Source organism: Bacillus rossius, chromosome 5 (assembly GCF_032445375.1).
Source record: "Bacillus rossius redtenbacheri isolate Brsri chromosome 5, Brsri_v3, whole genome shotgun sequence".
NCBI classification, from domain to species: domain Eukaryota; kingdom Metazoa; phylum Arthropoda; class Insecta; order Phasmatodea; family Bacillidae; genus Bacillus; species Bacillus rossius.
In genome coordinates this window covers 5,790,285-5,812,427 of record NC_086333.1, presented here as the reverse complement: position 1 = coordinate 5,812,427, position 22,143 = coordinate 5,790,285, and the positions used below count along the sequence as shown (strand labels likewise).

The 22,143-nt window shown below is 39.7% G+C and overlaps 1 protein-coding gene across 1 annotated transcript in view; it reads right to left on the bottom strand.

The window, feature by feature from the left end:
* Window positions 1–22,143, bottom strand: part of LOC134531566 (uncharacterized) — a 506,394-nt gene that overhangs the window by 204,283 nt on the left and 279,968 nt on the right. Inside the window, exon 8 of the mRNA XM_063367273.1 lies at window positions 7,931–8,082. Coding sequence (XP_063223343.1) covers window positions 7,931–8,082 — 152 coding nt within the window. The remainder of the gene's footprint in view (window positions 1–7,930; window positions 8,083–22,143) is intronic.

Here is a 22,143-nt window from a genome sequence, read left to right as displayed (position 1 = left end):
TGCCTGACTGCTACATCAAGCTAGTCGCGTCCTACTTAGCAGACAGAACCTTCAGAGTATCTACTGATGGGGCTCTATCTGACCTTAAACAAATAAGAGCAGGAGTGCCACAGGGAAGTATCCTAAGCCCTGTCCTCTTTAATATATATGTCAGTGACATGCCACGCACCGCACACAGCTTAGTGAAGCTGGGCTGCTATGCCGATGACACAGTGCTGTATAGCATGTCCCACAATCTCCAGATAGTCACAAAAAGGCTACAAGACACGCTCACTGAGTTCCAACTGAGGTGCACGACCTGGCGAATAAAAAAAAAACACAAACATTCCCCACAAAAAATGTAGTAAAATACATTGGCATCCATACGGACAGGAACTGGCTTTGGCGCCACCATATAGACGCCAAACTAACACAAACCCAGGTTAGAATTAACTCCCTATACCCAGTCATGAGCAGACGATGTGGCAGAAATGTCAAAAATGGCTTACTGCTTTTGAAAGCTCTCATCCGTCCTATTATAACTTATGCAGCCCATTTCTTGACAACTGCAGCCCCTACACACCTCATAAAACTACAGCCTATTCAGAACAAGTGTATTCGAATCACTACAGACGCCCCAGTGTACTGTCCGGTAGAAGCATTGCATCGTGAAACCAAGTCGGAAATTTTGCAAGACTTTTATAACGAACCACACAAACTTCTTACGATAAGTGCGTAAATATTTTAAAACCACATGTTTCTCGCTTGGGAATTATGATCCCGACGTGGAACACAAAGAGCATCGACCCCCGTACCGACGCGCGATTGGCTGAGCAGCCGGCCAGTCACAACCGCGCTACGCCCAGCCGATGCCGGACCCCAACCCCACCATTGTGGACCGGTGGGAAAATTCCGCCCATAATATTTGTATTGCTTGCAGTTCGTCATCAATAGTTTTAAGTATTAAGTCTCTATTACACTAAAAATTTCGTGTTAAACATGCGAAAACCTCCACAAATTAACACCACTTGCGATAAACAAACCACAGTGCTGATTCAAAATAGTGCGAAGCACGCAGTTGTATGATCGGCCCCCGGGGGTTTTCTGCCTGTTGTGTTAGGGCTGACTCTCATGTCTGATGGGCATGGCTCGACTGGCAGGCTTCACCTCCAGTGCCGGCTTTGTTTCGGAAAGGCATGAGATTTTGAGTCTCATGCAGCATACCACACATTTGCAGGGTTAAATCCAGCGCTGAATCATTATTTCTTAAAACTTTCAAACTTCCTAATTTAAATTGGGCTGATTGGCAGCCCGGCGGTAAACCACAAAAGTCACCCCCGAAACAATCAGTGCCACCCAAAACCAATGCGGACATAAAGTCCAAGCACCCAAGCCCCGCATGGTAGACTCCTTTCTACTCTGTCCAACTCTTCTTCCAGAACAATCCCTCTGTTTCCTGTAACCAACCTGCTTGCTTAATGCATGACTTTTGCACCCCGCATGTAAGTACCCAGGGTTTTCCCTGTGTCTATGCTGGTTTTACCTGGGCCCGACTCATCTAGTTTTAGTCTAGAATAGTCAGTGAGAAGAGTTAGTCATGGTGCCAATCGTTGGCATAGCGGGCCAATCTCCTCCTAGCACATAATGCATGCTACCTCTCCTGCATGCTACCTCTCCTGCATGTCTAACACCCTGCATGAATAGAGTGTATAGGCTTCGGCCTGAGACGCACTTAGTCTCCCTTCCTAACCCGGACTCCACCTAAACACACTTAGTTTTTAGTTAGGTTAGGAAAAAAACTTTATACGAAACTCTGAATAAATTGCTTGACTCATTACGAAAAATAAATTAAGAGCAGGGATATTTTTATAGGAATAACCAGAAACACTCGGAGAATATTAGCAAAGGTCTCGCCAGAAATTACCTGAAGAACACATGGAAATCCAACGAAATATTGACACTTAAAATCAAGAGCACACGGAGGAAACTATAAAATGACAGCAATAATCAGGAGCACACTGAGAAAACCACCAAAATATTTTCAGAAATAATTAGGAGAATTTGGAGATACCTAACGCACGTTTTCCTGAATCAATATCAGAGAATAACAGATCAAACATAAAAAATTAAATTACATTTCAAAAAATAAAATTATAAATAAATAATAATATTAAAATATTTCAAACAAATTCCGTCAGTTTGTAAACTTCTCCTTTGTTCATCAAGGAAGGAGTTTCAACAGAGGCAATAACATATTTTTTTTAATATTTTTTTTTATGAAATTTTATTTTTTATAAATTTAATTCATTGATTATATTTTTTTCTTAATCACTGATTTTGATTTAGGAACATGACCTTTAGATATCTCCGTGGGCTCCTAATTATATCTGTCAATAATGTTTTGCTTCCTATGTGTACTCTTGATTATTCGTGACAATATTTCGTTTGATTTCCATGTGTGCTCCAATTTATTTCTGGCACGACTTCTGCTGATAATCTCCGAGTGTTTCTGGTTATTCCTGAAAAACCATATCACTGCATGTCATTTTTTATTTTTTTTCGTAATGAGACAAGCTTTTCTATTCAGAGTTTCGTATAAACTGCTGGATTCTTGTTACTAAAACATCCCTAACAATACAATTTGTCAGCTGATAATCCAACAAAAATAAAATTCACTTGTAATAAGCTTACTTTGCCTTGAAACTCAAAAACACTACGATGCAAAAAGAATTTCCCTTTCCTTCATGTTAAGCGGAGTCCTCCTTCTCTTGCGATCGTGAGAAAGAATCTCGCATCCCACACATTTAAAAAATATTTAACGCTACGCAACACGTGGGGCCATTAGTTGTTCAAAAGAAGAATTACTTGGCCACAAGTGTTTCAAAATGTGAAATTAACTCATCTGATAAAAAATTAAAAATTCTATCTAAGTAGATGTTCTATTTTAAAACTCTCAAATTGCATCTCATATTATTCGCAGAAGCTAACATGGATCCTGATGGTTCGTTGCCTGAAGATGTATTGGAAGAACACTACTGTAGATAATACGACAAGGAATTTGTCTTGAGAAGGAATGCTAGACTTCACGAAAAGAATGATTGTGTTAAAAACTCACTACACCCATTACATGAAATTTTAAGCTGTGATCGGTGTAACAGAAAGTTTACACAAATATAAATCTTAAAAAGAACTTGTAAAGTGATTTAGCAGTTTTTCTTTTAAATAAATATTAAAAAATAGTTGGTGCGCAAAATTTTAGATAAAAATGGAACATTATAGTGTGTCTGACACATGTAATGGATGAATCATAGATCAGATCTCAACCCGCTTCACCGGCGACCCGCCCCCGCGGGCTGCCGCCCGGGGCGGGCCGCCCCCTCCGCCCCACCCACGCTACGCCACTGCACTAAAGCCAACAATGCTCGAGGTCATGAGAAAGACGTGCAGCGAGCCCCTTCCAAAAATTGCTAAGTTGTGAAAATTGCGACTTTCAGTTTGGACGAAGTGATAGTAATAAAAAAATAAACGCATGGATAACTGCGAAGGTACAATTTTTACTCTGCTGAGAAAATGTCAGAGTTTCTGTCGTATGAATAAGAAATTGGTAACAATAATCACACTTGAACAGTTGTCGTGCCTAAATTGAAAGTTAATGAGATTCTAACATAGAATAAATGGAAACACGATATCATACTTCAGGAAGCAAACATGAGATATGAAGGAGTTGACCTTTATACAGAATAACTGAGGAATTTTTGCTACACAAGGTGGAAACCATGATAACGACAGCTTTACAAAAATGAGAACATTATAAAAAAATTTGAACCTGACAATACAGAAGACACTGATGAAGCTCTGAGACCAAAAATGTGGAAACGATGTCATAAAATAAATGGACATGATAGTGTGCAGGGTCATGATAATGATGATGATCGATTGATTGATGATGTTGACTATAACAATTAGGCTGATGATAAATATGAAGACTCTAGTGATTGGAAATATATTTAAAATAAATATGTATAGAATATTTCAGCAACAGAATATATTAAAACATGTAGTAAGATTCAAATTTTATTTTTTACGAGAGGATAAGACTGGAAGTATATGATAGGATATGACTGGTAGGATATGGTAGGAAACAATCGAAAGGAAGCGATTGGTAGGATAAAAATGGCAGGATACGATAGTATCTTTCAGTAAGATACTGTAGATACGATTGGAAGGATACATTAGACAACGATTAACAGGATACGATTGGCAGGATACTATAGGATACGAGTAGGGAGAGCGAGAGGGGTTCTGGGACAGTGTAAACAAATGGGTGCCATCCTGTATCTGGAAGTTGGGAACACGTGGTCATGCCACGTGGCGAGGTGGGCGTGGCACTGGCACCACGTGCTCGGGCCACAGGGCGAGGGCTGTTGTTGTTGTCGTCTGCTGGTGACGTCAAAGGCGGCCGTCCTGGTTCATTTTTCCGTAGCTAGGGAGCGCTGGTGTGCTGTTATTTTTATCGTGGCGACCGCACCCAGAACCCAGGGACGCTATCGGCAGTCAGCAACGCTAGCCACTAGACCAGAGCATATGTTGAGGGATGATGATTTAAATAAGGAATATATGCTTTCAGTTGGGTGGTGGTACACCCAGAGGCATGCCAAACTTACAATACTAGTTATATTTAAATTTTAACATTCCACCATCTTTTTAAATAAAAAATATCGTTTTTATATAAGCCGCCATATTTTTTATAGTACTTCGTGCATATATATATATATATATATATATAAGAACTACAAAAAATGGTGGTCCCTAGCAGCCAACTGTGTATGTATATATATACAGTTGGCTGCTAGGGACCACCATTTTTTTGTAGTTCTTGGTGCCAACTTTGAAAAAAATATACCATGTGTTGCGATACGCCGCCATATTTTTTTATAGTACGGTGGCTAATAAAATTTGTTTACAGTCATCTGCTGTAGACCTCCACCTTGTTATAGTACTTGGTACCAAATTTAAACATCATTGGAGTGCCAAGTTTAAACTTATAGTCCACCATATTTTTTATATAGCCATCGTCTGCTGTAGGCCACATGGCTGCTAGGAACCACCATCATTTTTATAGTACTAGTTTATGTGTTCTTATACTAACGATGTCATCTTTTACTGATATATTTGCTGACTACCACTATAACAAAGCTGTAGGCATATTATTATTTTATTTATTAGAAGTATTCCTATTATTTAGTTATAGTGCTGGAAGAATTAAATTTAAATTCCTTTTATGGTGCTAGTTGATTTCACTATACTCTTTTTGTAGTACTAGTTTTTTGTTATGTGTTATAATACTAAAGAAATCCCCCAAAAACGTGAATACTGTGGCTAGGGAAATATGTTTATAACAGAGCTTTAGGCATACCGTTATCATGCTAATAATAATTGTATTCTTCTTATATGCAGAGTGCGAGCCTAAAGCCATTTTTGTTGGTTTTTACTATGTTGTAGAATCCCTCTGTACTTAGTAATATTTCTGTATAATTTAATAATATATAAGTATTTATACCTATAGTATTAAAAAGAAATTAAAAGGTCTTAATTTCTTTTACACTTAATTTTATGTGAAATGTGTTTGCTTTTAAGTCTTAGTTATTTGTTAAAATGTGGTAGCATTTAGGCATATGTTGTTCATTATTAAATATATATTCTTTATCTTGTGGTAAGTAATATTAATAAAAATTATTAGTGTTAAACATAGACAATATATATTAAATAATAAGTATTTACGTGTTCAAAAACAAAATAAAGATGTATAGCTTAATATTAAAAATATCTTGTGTTATGTAGGCATATAAAGTATCAAATTCATAACCAGAACCAAACTAAAATATCTTGGCAGCAATAGTCATTGACGAAACGTCTTAACTCATTAGGGTGACCTCTCCCACGTTCATGTCAGGTATGCAACCATTAAAAAGTGAAATACTTAAAAATAATAAATTTACTTATAAATTTTTTAAATACTATACAGAAATATTACTAAGTGTAGTAAAGGAAATACTACAGAGTAAAAAATATATGGCTGTAAGCTAGTGCTATAAGCATACTTTTAATAAATATGTATATATCTATGTTATAGTGGTAGTCAGCACATATATCAACCCATATGTCTTTCGAATTTAAAATATATTCTTTTTAAATTTAAATATCCCGCTATCACCATGGACTATAAAAAGTAAGGCGGACTTTAAATTTTTTAAACATAACTACTACTACTACTGCTACTACTATAAGTTTAAACATTGCACCAGTTGTGAAAAAAATGGCGGCCTACAGAAGACTTTAGCTTCGGTAAAATTAACCATGATGGTTACCTGTGATGTCACCAGCAGACAACAACAACCCTCGCCTCGTGGCCCGAGCACGTGGTCCCACACTGCCAGAACAAAGATGGCGCCCATTTGTTTACACTGTCCCAGAACCCTCTCGCTCTCGCTGCTAATACAATTGGTAGGTCACGATCGGCAAGATACGATGATTGAATGAATGGTATGTGGATGTTTCCTTAAAACATTTGCCTGTAATAGTTAGTGGTTCGAGGGTTTCTTGGTAGGATTTTTATTGGTGATATATTAAGCTGAAGAATGATTAGTATGGTCACTAGAAGTCTTTTAGTTGAATGTAATTGGTGTATAATCATTATTTTTTCCATAACTTGAAGGTTCTGGTATAAAAGTTTACAATACACCTTATAGTGATCGCATCAGGTAAGTACAGGCGTTGGTTTGTACATTAGAGATGTCGGTAAGTACTCATAGATAATTATTTGTATTTTTAATGGATTCATCATAGTATATGTTTTATCAATATTCCTTTGCGAAATATTGTTTTCATATACATTTTAGAAAGTAATTTGTCTTGATTCACTATCATTTACTGGGCTTATGGTAATTAGAAACAGCATAGTAACAAGTTTTTCGTCTCTAATTTGGCTTCTCACACTGCTCACATATAGTTATTTAACAGACGACTTCAACAATGTAAATTAATTAAGGTATAAAATGGAATATTTTATTGTAGATGTGTAACTTTGTGGACTTAATTAATACTACATCCCAGGCATACACTACATACTTATAATTTTTGTATACTTAAGAAAGGGTAGAAAATTTTAAGTATCAAATTTATTTTTAAATACACCTTTTTACTTCTATGGCTAGTGTAGCCTACTCAAAATATTTGATTTATAAAGTATTTTGATTTTTAAAAATATGTTACTATCAGTTTTGAAATTTGGTTGCAGAATGCGGTGTGCTTCCTGTGTGTGTCTGTCAGCACATAAAATCATCGCCTTTAGAACATCAAAACATGTTTATGTGTTTCATCCCAAAACATTGCGTCATAGGCACTTGCATCTAGAGGGGGATTCTATTCATTAGATGATAATGCTTATTAAAACAGCATTAAACATAAACGAAATTTGAAAGGCGTCAAAGTTGTATGCAATAATAGGCTGTGACTCACTGTTATTTTGATTAAATAGAGTTACATGATTATGACATAATAAAAAGGTAAAGGGTAATATAATGTTGAAGAAATTGTAATAAAATTAACAAAATTTGTCTATTAAACATAGTTTGGATAAAATAATTGTAGTCCACAAAAACTGCTTATCAATAATACATTATAAAGATCGTATATCTAAGGCTATTTTATGTATATTTCTATAGAAGATAATTCAGCGTAATCTTTTAGGTGACTTTTTTTACAGATGGTAAACGCTCTGCCTATATGTTATTAAACACATTTTTTATTCCAACTTAGGCTATACGTTATTGCTACTGTTAACTATCGATAAACTTTAATGTTTATCTATAAATTATTATTACAACTGCCACAAAAATAGATCACAAATATAAATATATACTCTCGCAGCAGAGCAGCAGAGGACACTCACTGGAGCAGTCCTGCGAGGACGACCACTTCTTCTTGTCGTCGGCCGTGAGGTGGGAGTGCTGCTTGCGGATGGAGCGGCCCCAGCCGGCAGTGATGTTGCCCAGGCGAGAGAAGGCGCGCTTCACCATGGGCGAGCTGGGCACACTTTTGGGCCTGCGGCAGTGACACACCACACAGCTCCTCACCTCCGCACCCCGCGTCCCGCTGCCTGCTCGCAGCAAGCCGCTCGGTCTGCTTGCTGCTTCTGCAATCCTATCTCACAGTTTTACAATCTTATTTGTGTAATCAATTTTATAAAAAAAACGCGGATTTACTATTTTGCTCGTAAGTCTCGTAGGTTCCTCGGCCAGGTCGAAGTGTATTCGACCTCGCCTCTTGAGGAAGGCGACTGCGTTTGTCTTGGTGTTCGGGTGAAATATACAATTGCTAGACATCAATACACAAGGGGCCCAAACTTTGTATTTTTCCCGTGGCCTCACAAATGTTTCCCGGAACGGCCTGCTGCTCGCTTACGTGGCTTGTCAGGGTCTCGCACAAGGGCTTAAGGCGGGGCACAAAACCACGTGTCTCTCTCTGTGCTCAAGAACCTGAATCGTGCTGAGGTGTGGGCTCGAATCCACGACTGCTTCCGAGAACCCGCCGCGAATACAGGGTCGGTTTAAGTTCTGCAGAAAAACTTCGACTGCAGTTTAACTGCGAAAAAAAGTAGAACACAATTATATGACTTATGGTCTACAGAGCTTTCCAAGGTCTGTAAACGCCTAAGAATTTGGAGTCAAACAACTATGTGATTACGAATATCCGAGAAAGTAATTAAGATTAACATTAAACGTTTAGTATTTAATGGACAAGTATTTATTTCAGCAAAGCTCTACAACTACTGTAAGACTTGAGGGCTGTCATAAAATAATTTCATTTACTTAATTATGTGTAGCAAAAGTGTTAAAAAATCAATAGGAAATTAGGTTTTAAGGCGCCCGCCTAGCTGGGAGTGAATCCACATATTTCGCTCGTTGGCCAGGTAGTCCTGGGCAGCCCACAGTGGCCGGGGCTGGACTGGTCTGCAGCTGTGGTCGCACCCCGGGGGTCCCAGCCATGTCCCCTTCCAGGAAGAGTCACGGCCAGTAATAGGGTGTTTGTAAACCTCCCACCACTGCTGCTGATTTCTTCAACCTGCAGGCCATTGCTCTCACTAGAGACGCATCCTACTCTCGAAAAAAATCCTGTACCTAAAGTAAGAAACTTACTATTCAGTTTTTTAATTATTGGGCACGTAATTTAGAGAATGAAATAAGCTTCTAAAATTTTGCCCCGCGTATCACTGCTTAAACTTGTTTAAGTCATCAATATTGTTAAAATTATATCTCAAGTCAAAACAATGCCAATCTAAATATGTTCGTTGTGCTCCACGACAGCAAAAATAAAAGTTTTAAAACTGTCTCAAACAGCCCTACCAAAACTTTCTGTTCAAATCACGAATCCGTAATTTTGAAGATTAACCCATTGCTCTCTCAATCTGTCTTGGGTGTTCCAGTTCAGGAATGCTAGATTGTTCAGCTACCATTTTAACACATCATATGTGAGATTGACATTCAGGACGTGTCCAAAATTTCATAGAAAAGTTCGAAATAATGAATGAGAGAAACGCTTAATGTATATCTGCAACTTAATATTTTAGTGTTTTATACAGTTATTTTACATTTTATCTATTCATGATCTGAAAATTTCAAAATTATATAGATTTAATTTATTCTTAACACCAATTTAATCACTTATTTAATTTTAAAATTTATTAAGTGTATTCATGTGTTAAAGACAAATACAGTTTCTTTATAAATTCAAACAGTGGGTACATTTTTCTGTAACAAATTCAACAAAACCACACCCATATTTCAATTTTATTACAAGTTACATTAAGACAAATATAGGAAAAATCTCATAAAACATGGTTAAAATTATAACTTTTCACACAAAAGTTTTAAATAAAATATTGATGATTAAATTTAAAAACAGAAAATAAAATAACACCAAACCAAGAAATGTCAACCTTGCCTTCACTTTAATTGCATTATAGTACTTACCATGCAATTATAACCCGATCTCACACATATTTATGTAATTTTGTACGTGCACTGACCTATACGATTTATAGGTACATCAATGGTACAAGTGTTGTACCATTATAATCAATAGTTGTTAAAACAATGAGTCCTTTCAACAAGATATGCAATGTCATAAAACTCGGTGTTTAGCGAGGATACAAAATATTGTAATACATGATCATTTAGGGCCTACTATGAAAATTACTTAGATTGACGTCAATACTGAAGGAGACTGAAAACTATTTTTAATTCAACCCATAAACAACATTAAAAAGCCATGTATGTTCTTGATGCGCACGTGTACTGTAGAACCGTTAACCTTTAACCAATATTCACATGCTCACCCTTCATGGGGGGTAAAATGCACGATATTAAGTAAACTAATCCAATAAATGCATATCTAAGGAGTTACTATCATTTGACAAAAAATAGCCCAAAGTTCCTGACTACAAAATAGCTTTGGTAGCTCGATAGTAGCACTCGTGTGGCTAGAATTTATATTTCAATCTAAATATCATCTGAAATATTTCTAGATGTATGCATTTTTTTATGTGTAAACATCTTAGCCGTCGGTATATCGCATTTGGTAGAAGTAATTTCATGAAAATGGAACGGAAGTCGATAAACGGAAATGTGACACAAAGAGGGTGGACCCACTTGTAGCAACATAAACCCATATATAGTCACCTTAGTAATCATCAGGGGACACACGTATTGGAGTTTCAAATGAAACTTTATGAAAGTGAAACTACCCTGGGAAAGAACTCTCAAGTTTTAAAATACCTAAGAAGAGTGAAATTACAATGCTTGTCCTTATAATATAAAAACGCCCATCACTGACTCATTTACTGACTCTGTAACGCTGTATGAATTCCGTTTTCGTGTGCTTACAGTGTACATTTTCATTGCTCTTTGTATGTATATTTGTTAGTCTTCTTTTTTCTTTCTAGGTTAAGATTATTCTTATCTTCACTTATGTATGTCCATTATCTTTACATGTGTATGCCCACTATCTTCCCTTATGTCGTTCTGTGTTAGAATTATATATCCTGATGTGATTAGGCGTTTGAATGGTCTATCCTTTTTGGTTGATATGCCCTTTATATGCAATGAAATACGAAATATATTTTTTCTTATGCAATATATTATCAATAATTTCACAGTTATAATGAATGAGGACGAAGATCCCGCTTCAAGAAAGCGTCGCTTGGCTTATGAAAGACAGAAGAGGTGGCGGGCAAATCAAAGTTAGGAATCGTGTGCAAACATTCATTCGTTAGATGCTATCTTTCATCTATAACACATCAATCAAATGACATCTGAACAATTAAACGCACATCATGGTGCTCATGCTGCATCTCAGCATCAATATATTCAACAAATAACCTCCAAAAAATCAGCAGCTATCATGTTGTTCATAGCGCATCACGGCGACATATTGATGGACATACGCCTCAACAATTGGAAGCTCTTCAAATTGCCAACGCTGCCTCACAACAACAACGCGTCGAGAGAATGCCACCTAAAGAAGCAGTTGTTCATCATTTTGTTCTTTCCCGTACAACATTATCTTTCATGTTAAAACATCAACAATATCCGATAATTCGTACGTACGCTATTACAACTAACAAGGCTCAAAGCCAATCGATTTATCATATTGGTATCAATTTTGAGACCCCAGTGTTTTAACACGGCCAACTGTATATGGCTTTGTCACGATCAAGAGTTGCAAGTCAAGTGAAGGTGTATACTGAATCGAATACACATCAAGGAAGATTATTGGATGACCAGAGACAGTTAACATGCAAAATAGTTTTTCAAGAGGTTCTCAATCAAACATTTTTTTTATGAAATAAATTTTTTTTATAATTTCATATATATATATATCAGAAATTATTTTAATTTGCACAATATTAAAAGAAAATACATTTTTATAAATATATTTGGTTATTAAATTCGAGTGTTTTTATATTCATCTTTTCTCATGGGCGCCTTAGGCGCCTTACAACTAACTAGTAATGCATATATTGTTTCTAAGTTCCCAATGAATGGGCTTAATAGTACAGCAGTAGAGCGTTCGCTTGTTAACCTCAAGGAATGTGGTTCTAATATTGTCACTGGGAGATTTTTTTAAAACTTTTTATAACATTATAATATTATAATAATGTTGAATCAGTTGTATGATGTGAAGGTTTGTTTGTAGGAAGTATTTACAGACTGTTTTTATTCGTTTATGCAAAAACAAATTTACACACATATACTTAGTGTTATAATGTGTTTTAATATTTTCAAGTTGATATTTTAGTAATCTAATAAGAGTGTAACATCTAAAGGTGTATGGAAACTTCATAGTATTAACAGTCAAGTGAATTTTAACAAGATGGGTAGTATTTTAATACAACTCCTTGTCGAAAATTACGTCCAAAGCCGGGCTTTTATCGCAGCCGTCTATAAAAGTTAAAAATTTTCGGTTGTTAGGTGCTGCTATAAGAGATGAGCGGTATTTACGGTAACCAGTATATACATCGGTTATGATTCAATAACCCTTTTGTTAAGCTTCTGGGTCTCTGATAACCAGTTATAAAAGAAAGAGAATCTAATTCTGAAATGTGCGGTAGCGCATATCACTCGATCTAACGAGCAAATAAAATACTGTAACTTAAACTCTTGTGGTGCATTTCATCAGCGAAAGGCCAGTTCTTCGCTATCGATGGTATCGATTCTCAAATAGCAACAACTATTTTCTGAAATAAACTACCTATACCGTGCTTTCCGTCACACATTTTTCTGTTATAAAATAATCGTTTACAGTTGATATTTTTAAGTTCTTCAAGTAAATAAACAGTTTTTAAGTCATCAAGTAATAGCGAATATTCAAAGTAACGTTTTATACCAGAGTTATCTGCTCGCAATAAACTTAGAGAGCTCTTCGTTTGCAAGCGACATTTCAACCAATTCTCAGTTATTTGACAACTGTCAGGAAGGGACAGTTATTCGTTATTTTATTATTGTTTGGTTTTAACAGATAAACCGTTTAAGATTGTTTCACGTGTGCGAGAATAGACTATAGCCATTTTAATAGTGATGGCCATTTTAGCCATCATTAATAGTGTTGCGAACGTGAGCAGGGCCGCGGCGCGTGCAGGTTCGGAGCTTGCTGGCGGCCCCGCACGGCCACTGACGTCACGTGGCCGCCGCAACGTGAGACGTGCCGTGCGCGCCTGCTAGATTACAAGGGTCGTCACTTCCTCCCTTACTCCCTCCGCTCCCTAGCGACGCTCTGCCTTTGCGGCGTTATCTGACACCTTACATCTGGGGAGTTCCGCGGGTCGCCGCGGGTCTCGATATTTCTGGCGTCGGGTCGGTGCGGAATGACGCTACTGGCCCCAGCCGCGTCCGTGAATTCTAGAAGTGGTGCCTGGACCTATATAAGCCAGGACGCCGGCCTCCAAGAATTCAGTTGAGATTGGAGTTGATCCGGGCGATAGTGCCGCGGAAGCGGTAGAGTTCCGAGGCGAGTGTCTGAGTGAGAGTTCCGGGGTGAGAGAGTCTGCGCGATAGTGTCGCGGGTGCGGTGGAGTTCCGAGGCGAGTGTCTGAGTGAGAGTTCCGGGGTGAGAGAGTCTGCGCGATAGTGTCGCGGGTGCGGTGGAGTTCCTGGGCGAGGAGTTCCTCGGCGAGTTGAGTTCCCGGCGATAGTTGGGTGGCGAGAGGCCGCGGGTGCAGCGAGAGTACCGAGCGAAGTTCCGAGCGAAGCGTCGAGCGGAGCCTCGGCGAAGGGAAGTGCGACGGCGGCGGCGGAGTGTAGCGACGGAGTCCCGCGACGGAGGACCACGAGGGGTGCTGCGGCGAGAGTTGCGCCAGAGGTGCGGCCCAGCGAGATGTGCGGTGTGAAAAACCAAGTGACTGGGGAATAAACATTTTTTAAGTGTAATTGATTATTAGGCATTTGTAGAAGATTATTTGTAGTGATGTAAATATTGGCAATCCATAAAACTGTGTAGTAAAATCTTTAATTCGGCTATCCATTTACGAACCCAGTAGTTTTCCCACGACGATTATTGTTTTAATAATCGTTACAATAGAGATGGCTACCAATTAAGCAAAATATGGAACCCACTGTTTAGAAATCCTCAAAACATAGCTCCACATCCAACATCAGACAGATCGTCCCTGATTGGCAAAACAGCCCATCCAACCAGAAGAAATGAAGGCTATGATTGGCCCACAGCTGCAGCCAATCCGCAAGCACTTTCCTCTCAGGCGAGAGTGTTTAAAGGCAAGATAACTTGTAAGAACCTCAGTAGGTAACTGCTCCCTGATGATGGCGACTGCAATGTCGACCGAAATGTCGAATTAGTCGCCACGGATGCGGCTACAACACAGAAGCCAAGCTACTTATTACCGTAAAAACATGAATTGAAATAAAATAATAACAAAATTTCCTTACTATCATATTCATTCAAATATATTTTAAACAATCTTGATGTTATCTTAAACCTTGGTCCAAAGCTAATTTTTATACGACCACATATTGGTGCACGGGATGAAAAATTGTGTTTGAAGGTAAAACAGTTTATAACTACTTTAGTGGGCATTATCTGAAATTCGTTGTTCTGTAAGCTATTCGATGCTGGATGCATTGAGTTAAATACATTCGAACATATACGCTGCATAGAAAATGATAAAATGTTCATCGATCAGTTTGGAGTATTGGAGAACATATAGTTTCTTATGTACATTAAGTTCGTAAAATGGTAACTTTGTTTCCAAAATATTTCGAAAAGAAGTTACTTTGAAATCTACTTATGCCTGTAGGCTGTGCTCAAAGTGATTTTTCAACTTGTAGCATTAAAATTGTATACAAAATATAACTTAAAAATATCAAAGATATTTTTAGATTGAAGAAAACTGACATTAAAATTTGGACTTTACACATCTTATTCAAGTTCATGTAATAAATATTTACATGCTAATGTACAAGATACATGCAGTTCCCACTTTTAATCAAAGTTTACCTCTGTTATCTCTTACCAACGATTATGAATTTACATGTACGAGTAAAAGAATATGTTGCATTTATTTATTATTCAAAAAAAACTCTTATCATCGACCTTCTAATTGGCAAATAGAATGTAACAGCTACGAAAAATTGTTCTTTAAACAGGTTTCAGTTGTTTATATCTTTACGCTGCGCTGTGGTGAACCTTTACAGTCACAACTACGTGATTGTTTAGTTTCGCGCCACATTCATATTGTTTTTGCCTTTCGCGCTATTGTCGTATCAGCATTGTGAATTCTATTGAAATAATGTATAGTAGAGGTACAAAAATTCACCATTTTATTACTGGTATCTATTCTTACATAGTTAACACAGCATGGGTATCCATCAAACGTGACACGGTATACATAATTCATTGAAATTCTGGCTTATTGAACTTTCTGTATAACACCAAGTTGTTAACTGGGGAACGGGTTATATTATTTACTAAAACTGAATGTATTAAAATATCTCTTTTAATCGGATTCTAACCTAGAGCCTATTATTCTCACACAGTAACCGACTACTTGGAGGCCGTATGTGAACACAAGTTAGTCATGAATAATTTAAGTATTAAAAAAAATCAATAGTAATAATGTACAGTATAGTAGTAATAATGTAAAGTGATACCTCGTGCGGTCGAAATATCTAACTTTACCTTTATTCTAGATTAGTTTCTTGCGAGTTGCATGTAACCTCAATTTTGTTTTCTTTCCTCTTTGTTGTTTGACGTTGACAGTTTTCCTTTTGGAGAAAAAAAAATTCAAAGGACACAGCTGAACACTGCGATGTAAGACAGAACAAAAACAATCCGGCCGCATGCAGCGATTCCTCCCCACAAGTGTGGTAGCTTAATGCATGCCCTGTGTCAGGGGCGGAAGGGGGGCCAGGCGTGCCTCCCTGACTCATCTTCCCCTCACAACGCGCGGACTCGTGGCAAGGGCGGGTCTACAGCTGAGAGCGAGCCACGTGACGGACAACCAACAAGTGCAAAACAGGCCGCAGTAATACTCGTGCCTCTCGGAAATTAATGTGGTGACCCTATAATTTTATTGGTGTAAAGTGTGTAGAAAGGACTAGCAAATTACCTTATAAAAGTGCTACATAAATACCGTGAGTAGTTTGTTAGATATGGCAGCATGAAAACCTCGTTTTTGGCTGTATTGAGGGGGAATAAAATATTGTTTTCGAAATGCGATTTATTTTGAAAAGTTAATTAGGTCATGGCCTGATGTGTGTGTTCTTTTCGTACAGAAACAGATTTTGAAAATTTTCCGTCATTTTCTGTAAAAACGTGTATTTCAAACACTCTGCAACACTGTTCACAAGCTATGTAGGCGGGCGTCTTAATAGGTTTTCCAGTTTTCCACACTATAATTGATTCATCATAAAACTTTCTCTTTTATATAAAAAAATCAACATCAGCTCCAAATTTAAAACATTTACCAACCTTGAGAACCACTTTGCACCATATGTCATATATATTTTTTACCTGGTGTCTTTCTTGATGAACCAGCATTTGAATGGAGGTCGAATGCATACTTGACCTGTGCACAGTGTCAGGAGCAATACGATCGGAACGACTCCGGGTGCCATTCCCGTTCCCGCCATCCTGAACTCAGTTTCCCCAAGTCTACCGGCATTACTATCGAGCTGTGTTGCCCCCGTTTCTATGGTAGGAGGCACTCCGAGACGAACGTAATTTTCCAATTCTGGATTCGAAAACATTTTCTCTTTATTTAAAATTTCTAAATGAATCGTAATTTTACACGAATGAAGAAACTTCCTTTTGAAAATGAAATTTTTAATGAAAATAAAATAATCTTTCTATTCCATGCACTAAATACTATCGTATCAAACGTAATATATTTAAAAGAATTCACAACAATAATAATGTAAAATTTACTTGCACAAAAACATGGAAACACATAAATAAACAATGCTATAAAATATTACCTAAGTTAAATCATATATTAAAAATATCATACAGCATTCTTTCACACACGCCTAACATTACAAATACTGGTCCGACTAATATAAAAATGTTTATGGTAAGACAATTAAAAAATTGTACATATAAATGTATAAGAGACCACATTTGTCTGTCTGTGCATTACTTTAGTGCTAACTATAAGCTAGTATGTATAATTTAGTGTAAATGTCTCGTAAAATGGCTGAACTATTTAAATTAATAAATCTTCAATTCAAACAATTCTTACACTAAATTTTGTCTTGTTAAAATACAAATTAAATATAATTTTAATAAAAACTATGTAAATTCTGGATATATTATTAAATGTTTAGGAAAATTCTATGACTGTTCAATTTATTTAAATTTTACAATAATTGGGATGCTTTTGGATATTTTCACTTAAAACTAAAAAAGGTGCCTATTTTCAAAAGCATCATATAAGCATTTATATAGTGGACGTCTTGCATACTCAGTGTATGATTATATACATACACACATACAAATAAATACACTGAGTATTCTTGCTTGATAGACGCCTGAAAAATAAATGTTTTTCTGAAAATCAGTTAAGTATAAATTTTTAAATGACATACATTTAAAAACGTTTGCATGAATCTTTCATATGTTTGTTATTCTTACGAGAGCTTTAAATTGTTAACATGATTGCAGGATTAGTATATTTCATTGACAATTTTTGAAATAATACTGCTGTGACTCGCAGATGAATGTTTTCCAACATTCATGTAAGAGTCATAAACCTCCATTTCAAGAATATTGTAACGATAACATTGCTGATTTTGCATCTAATGGTTTAAAAAAAGTGTTCATAATTGTCAAACAACATTTGGTTTCTAGTAGCTTGGCTTCTGGGTTGTAGTGTGTCCTTGGCGAATAATTCACGGACGTTTCGGTCGACATTGCAGTCGCCATCATCAGGGAGCAGTTACCTACCTACCTACCCATAGGTAACTGCTCTACTGGGTAGGTAGGTAGGTAACTGCTCCCTGATGATGGCGACTGCAATGTCGACCGAAACGTCCGTGAATTATTCGCCAAGGACACGACTACAACCCAGAAGCCAAGCTACTTGAAACAAAGGGCGTAAAAGCCTGCGAAAATTATTAACATTTGGTTTCATTCGTTTGTATTTATAAAATATTTCCAAGAATTTGAAAATGCCTCATTGTATTAAAATTTACTGAGTTATAGCATTTTTTATTATAACAGATTAAAATAAATAACAGGGTTGATGTATAACAATTTGGTCATTAAACTCTTTCAGTAAAGTATTGGAATCATAGTACTTTTTAAATTGCGATGTAATGAAAAAGCATACGAATCCTGCGCGAATTGTTCTCTCCACGTCTCAAGCCTTTGGCGCAACGCTCATAACAAGTGAAGCAGCGAGCGGGAGTTTCACACCTGGATCGTCAGTGGTTCCTGTGTGGTCACATGCTATTATGTGTTAGAAAGGAATATTTATTCAATAGAATGCTAAATTAAGTAGAATCTAGGATTGAATAAGTAAGTGTATGATAGCTAAAATTTCATACATAATAATCCCATTGGAAATATCTGTACAATTTTCACGTTTATAATTGAATATAATCGAATTATTAATGAAAAGGTTTGCAGTTTCCAGCGAAAGTATAAATACAGCCTTGTAGCGCCACTTCACAAACTCTCAACCAAAAATAAAGAATGGGGCGATCAATATTACTCCTTTATTTCACCATATTCGAACGGCCGAACTTTAAGCCTGTACCCTTCTCAGCCATCGATCTCCCCAATCCTACAGGTGTAAAGGTAGAAACTCGCCTAGAGGCTGAGAAGGAAGATATGCCCCTAGCGGCTGAGAAGGTAAAAACGCTCCTAGCGGCTGAGAAGGTAAACACGCGCCTAGCGGCTGAGAAGGTAAACACGCTCCTAGCGGCTGAGAAGGTAAACACGCTCCTAGCGGCTGAGAAGGTAAACACGCGCCTAGCGGCTGAGAAGGTAAACACGCGCCTAGCGGCTGAGAAGGTAAATTCGCGCCTAGCGGCTGAGAAGGAAGATATGCCCCTAGCGGCTGAGAAGGAAGATATGCCCCTAGCGGCTGAGAAGGTAGACACGCTTCTAGCGGCTGAGAAGGTAAACACGCATCTAGAGGCTGAGAAGGTAAACACGCGCCTAGCGGCTGAGAAGGTAAACACGCGCCTAGCGGCTGAGAAGGTAAACACGCGCCTAGTGGCTGAGAAGGTAAACACGCTCCTAGCGGCTGAGAAGGTAAACACGCTCCTAGCGGCTGAGAAGGTAAACACGCTCCTAGCGGCTGAGAAGGTAAACACGCGCCTAGCGGCTGAGAAGGTAAACACGCGCCTAGCGGCTGAGAAGGTAAACACGCGCCTAGCGGCTGAGAAGGTAAACACGCGCCTAGCGGCTGAGAAGGTAAACACGCTCCTAGCGGCTGAGAAGGTAAACACGCTCCTAGCGGCTGAGAAGGTAAACACGCTCCTAGCGGCTGAGAAGGTAAACACGCTCCTAGCGGCTGAGAAGGTAAACACGCTCCTAGCGGCTGAGAAGGTAAACACGCGCCTAGCGGCAAGAAGGTAAACACGCGCCTAGCGGCTGAGAAGGTGAACACGCGCCTAGCGGCTGAGAAGGTAAACACGCGCCTAGCGGCTGAGAAGGTAAACACGCGCCTAGCGGCAAGAAGGTAAACACGCGCCTAGCGGCAAGAAGGTAAACACGCGCCTAGCGGCTGAGAAGGTAAACACGCTCCTAGCGGCTGAGAAGGTAAACACGCTCCTAGCGGCTGAGAAGGTAAACACGCTCCTAGCGGCTGAGAAGGTAAACACGCGCCTAGCGGCTGAGAAGGTAAACACGCTCCTAGCGGCTGAGAAGGTAAACACGCTCCTAGCGGCTGAGAAGGTAAACACGCTCCTAGCGGCTGAGTAGGTAAACACGCTCCTAGCGGGTGAGAAGGTAAACACGCTCCTAGCGGCTGAGAAGGTAAACACGCTCCTAGCGGCTGAGAAGGTAAACACGCTCCTAGCGGCTGAGAAGGTAAACACGCGCCTAGCGGCTGAGAAGGTAAACACGCTCCTAGCGGCTGAGAAGGTAAACACGCGCCTAGCGGCTGAGAAGGTAAACACGCTCCTAGCGGCTGAGAAGGTAAACACGCTCCTAGCGGCTGAGAAGGTAAACACGCTCCTAGCGGCTGAGAAGGTAAACACGCTCCTAGCGGCTGAGAAGGTAAACACGCTCCTAGCGGCTGAGAAGGTAAACACGCTCCTAGCGGCTGAGAAGGTAAACACGCTCCTAGCGGCTGAGAAGGTAAACACGCGCCTAGCGGCAAGAAGGTAAACACGCGCCTAGCGGCTGAGAAGGTAAACACGCGCCTAGCGGCTGAGAAGGTAAACACGCTCCTAGCGGCTGAGAAGGTAAACACGCTCCTAGCGGCTGAGAAGGTAAACACGCTCCTAGCGGCTGAGAAGGTAAACACGCTCCTAACGGCTGAGAAGGTAAACACGCGCCTAGCGGCAAGAAGGTAAACATGCGCCTAGCGGCTGAGAAGGTAAACACGCGCCTAGCGGCAAGAAGGTAAACACGCGCCTAGCGGCTGAGAAGGTAAACACGCGCCTAGCGGCTGAGAAGGTAAACACGCGCCTAGCGGCTGAGAAGGTAAACACGCGCCTAGCGGCTGAGAAGGTTAACACGCGCCTAGCGGCTGAGAAGGTAAACACGTGCCATGCGGCAAGAAGGTAAACACGCGCCTAGCGGCTGAGAAGGTAAACACGCGCCTAGCGACTAAGAAGGTAAACACGCTCCTAGCGGCTGAGAAGGTAAACACGCTCCTAGCGGCTGAGAAGGTAAACACGCGCCTAGCGGCAAGAAGGTAAACACGCGCCTAGCGGCTGAGAAGGTAAACACGCGCCTAGCGGCTGAGAAGGTAAACACGCGCCTAGCGGCTGAGAAGGTTAACACGCGCCTAGCGGCTGAGAAGGAAAACACGCGCCTAGTGGCTGAGAAGGTAAACACGCGCCTAGCGGCAAGAAGGTAAACACGCGCCTAGCGGCTGAGAAGGTAAACACGCTCCTAGCGGCTGTGAAGGTAAACACGCTCCTAGCGGCTGAGAAGTTAAACACGCTCCTAGCGGCTGAGAAGGTAAACACGGTCCTAGCGGCTGAGAAGGTAAACACGCTCCTAGCGGCTGAGAAGGTAAACACGCGCCTAGCGGCTGAGAAGGTAAACACGCTCCTAGCGGCTGAGAAGGTAAACACGCTCCTAGCGGCTGAGAAGGTAAACACGCTCCTAGCGGCTGAGAAGGTAAACACGCTCCTAGCGGCTGAGAAGGTAAACACGCTCCTAGCGGCTGAGAAGGTAAACACGCTCCTAGCGGCTGAGAAGGTAAACACGCTCCTAGCGGCTGAGAAGGTAAACACGCTCCTATCGGCTGAGAAGGTAAACACGCTCCTAGCGGCTGAGAAGGTAAACACGCTCCTAGCGGCTGAGAAGGTAAACACGCTCCTAGCGGCTGAGAAGGTAAACACGCGCCTGGCGGCTGAGAAGGTAAACACGCTCCTAGCGGCTGAGAAGGTAAACACGCTCCTAGCGGCTGAGAAGGTAAACACGCTCCTAGCGGCTGAGAAGGTAAACACCCTCTTAGCGGCTGAGAAGGTAAACACGCTCCTAGCGGCTGAGAAGGTAAACACGGTCCTAGCGGCTGAGAAGGTAAACACGCTCCTAGCGGCTGAGAAGGTAAACACGCTCCTAGCGGCTGAGAAGGTAAACACGCTCCTAGCGGCTGAGAAGGTAAACACGCTCCTAGCGGCTGAGAAGGTAAACACGCTCCTAGCGGCTGAGAAGGTAAACACGCGCCTAGCGGCTGAGAAGGTAAACACGCTCCTCGCGATCCCCGACGGCACGGCTTGTGAACACGAAGTCACTTCGCCGCCAATTACGATCAGTGTACGAGAGTTAGTTTCAGTGTGTTTGATCTGAATTAATTCCCAACAAATAATAAAATAAAAGGTACTTTAACCGCCAAATACCATTAAATTTGTTTATATAGTAAATTAAAATTAAATTTACATTTGCCATACTTCCGACGACACGTAC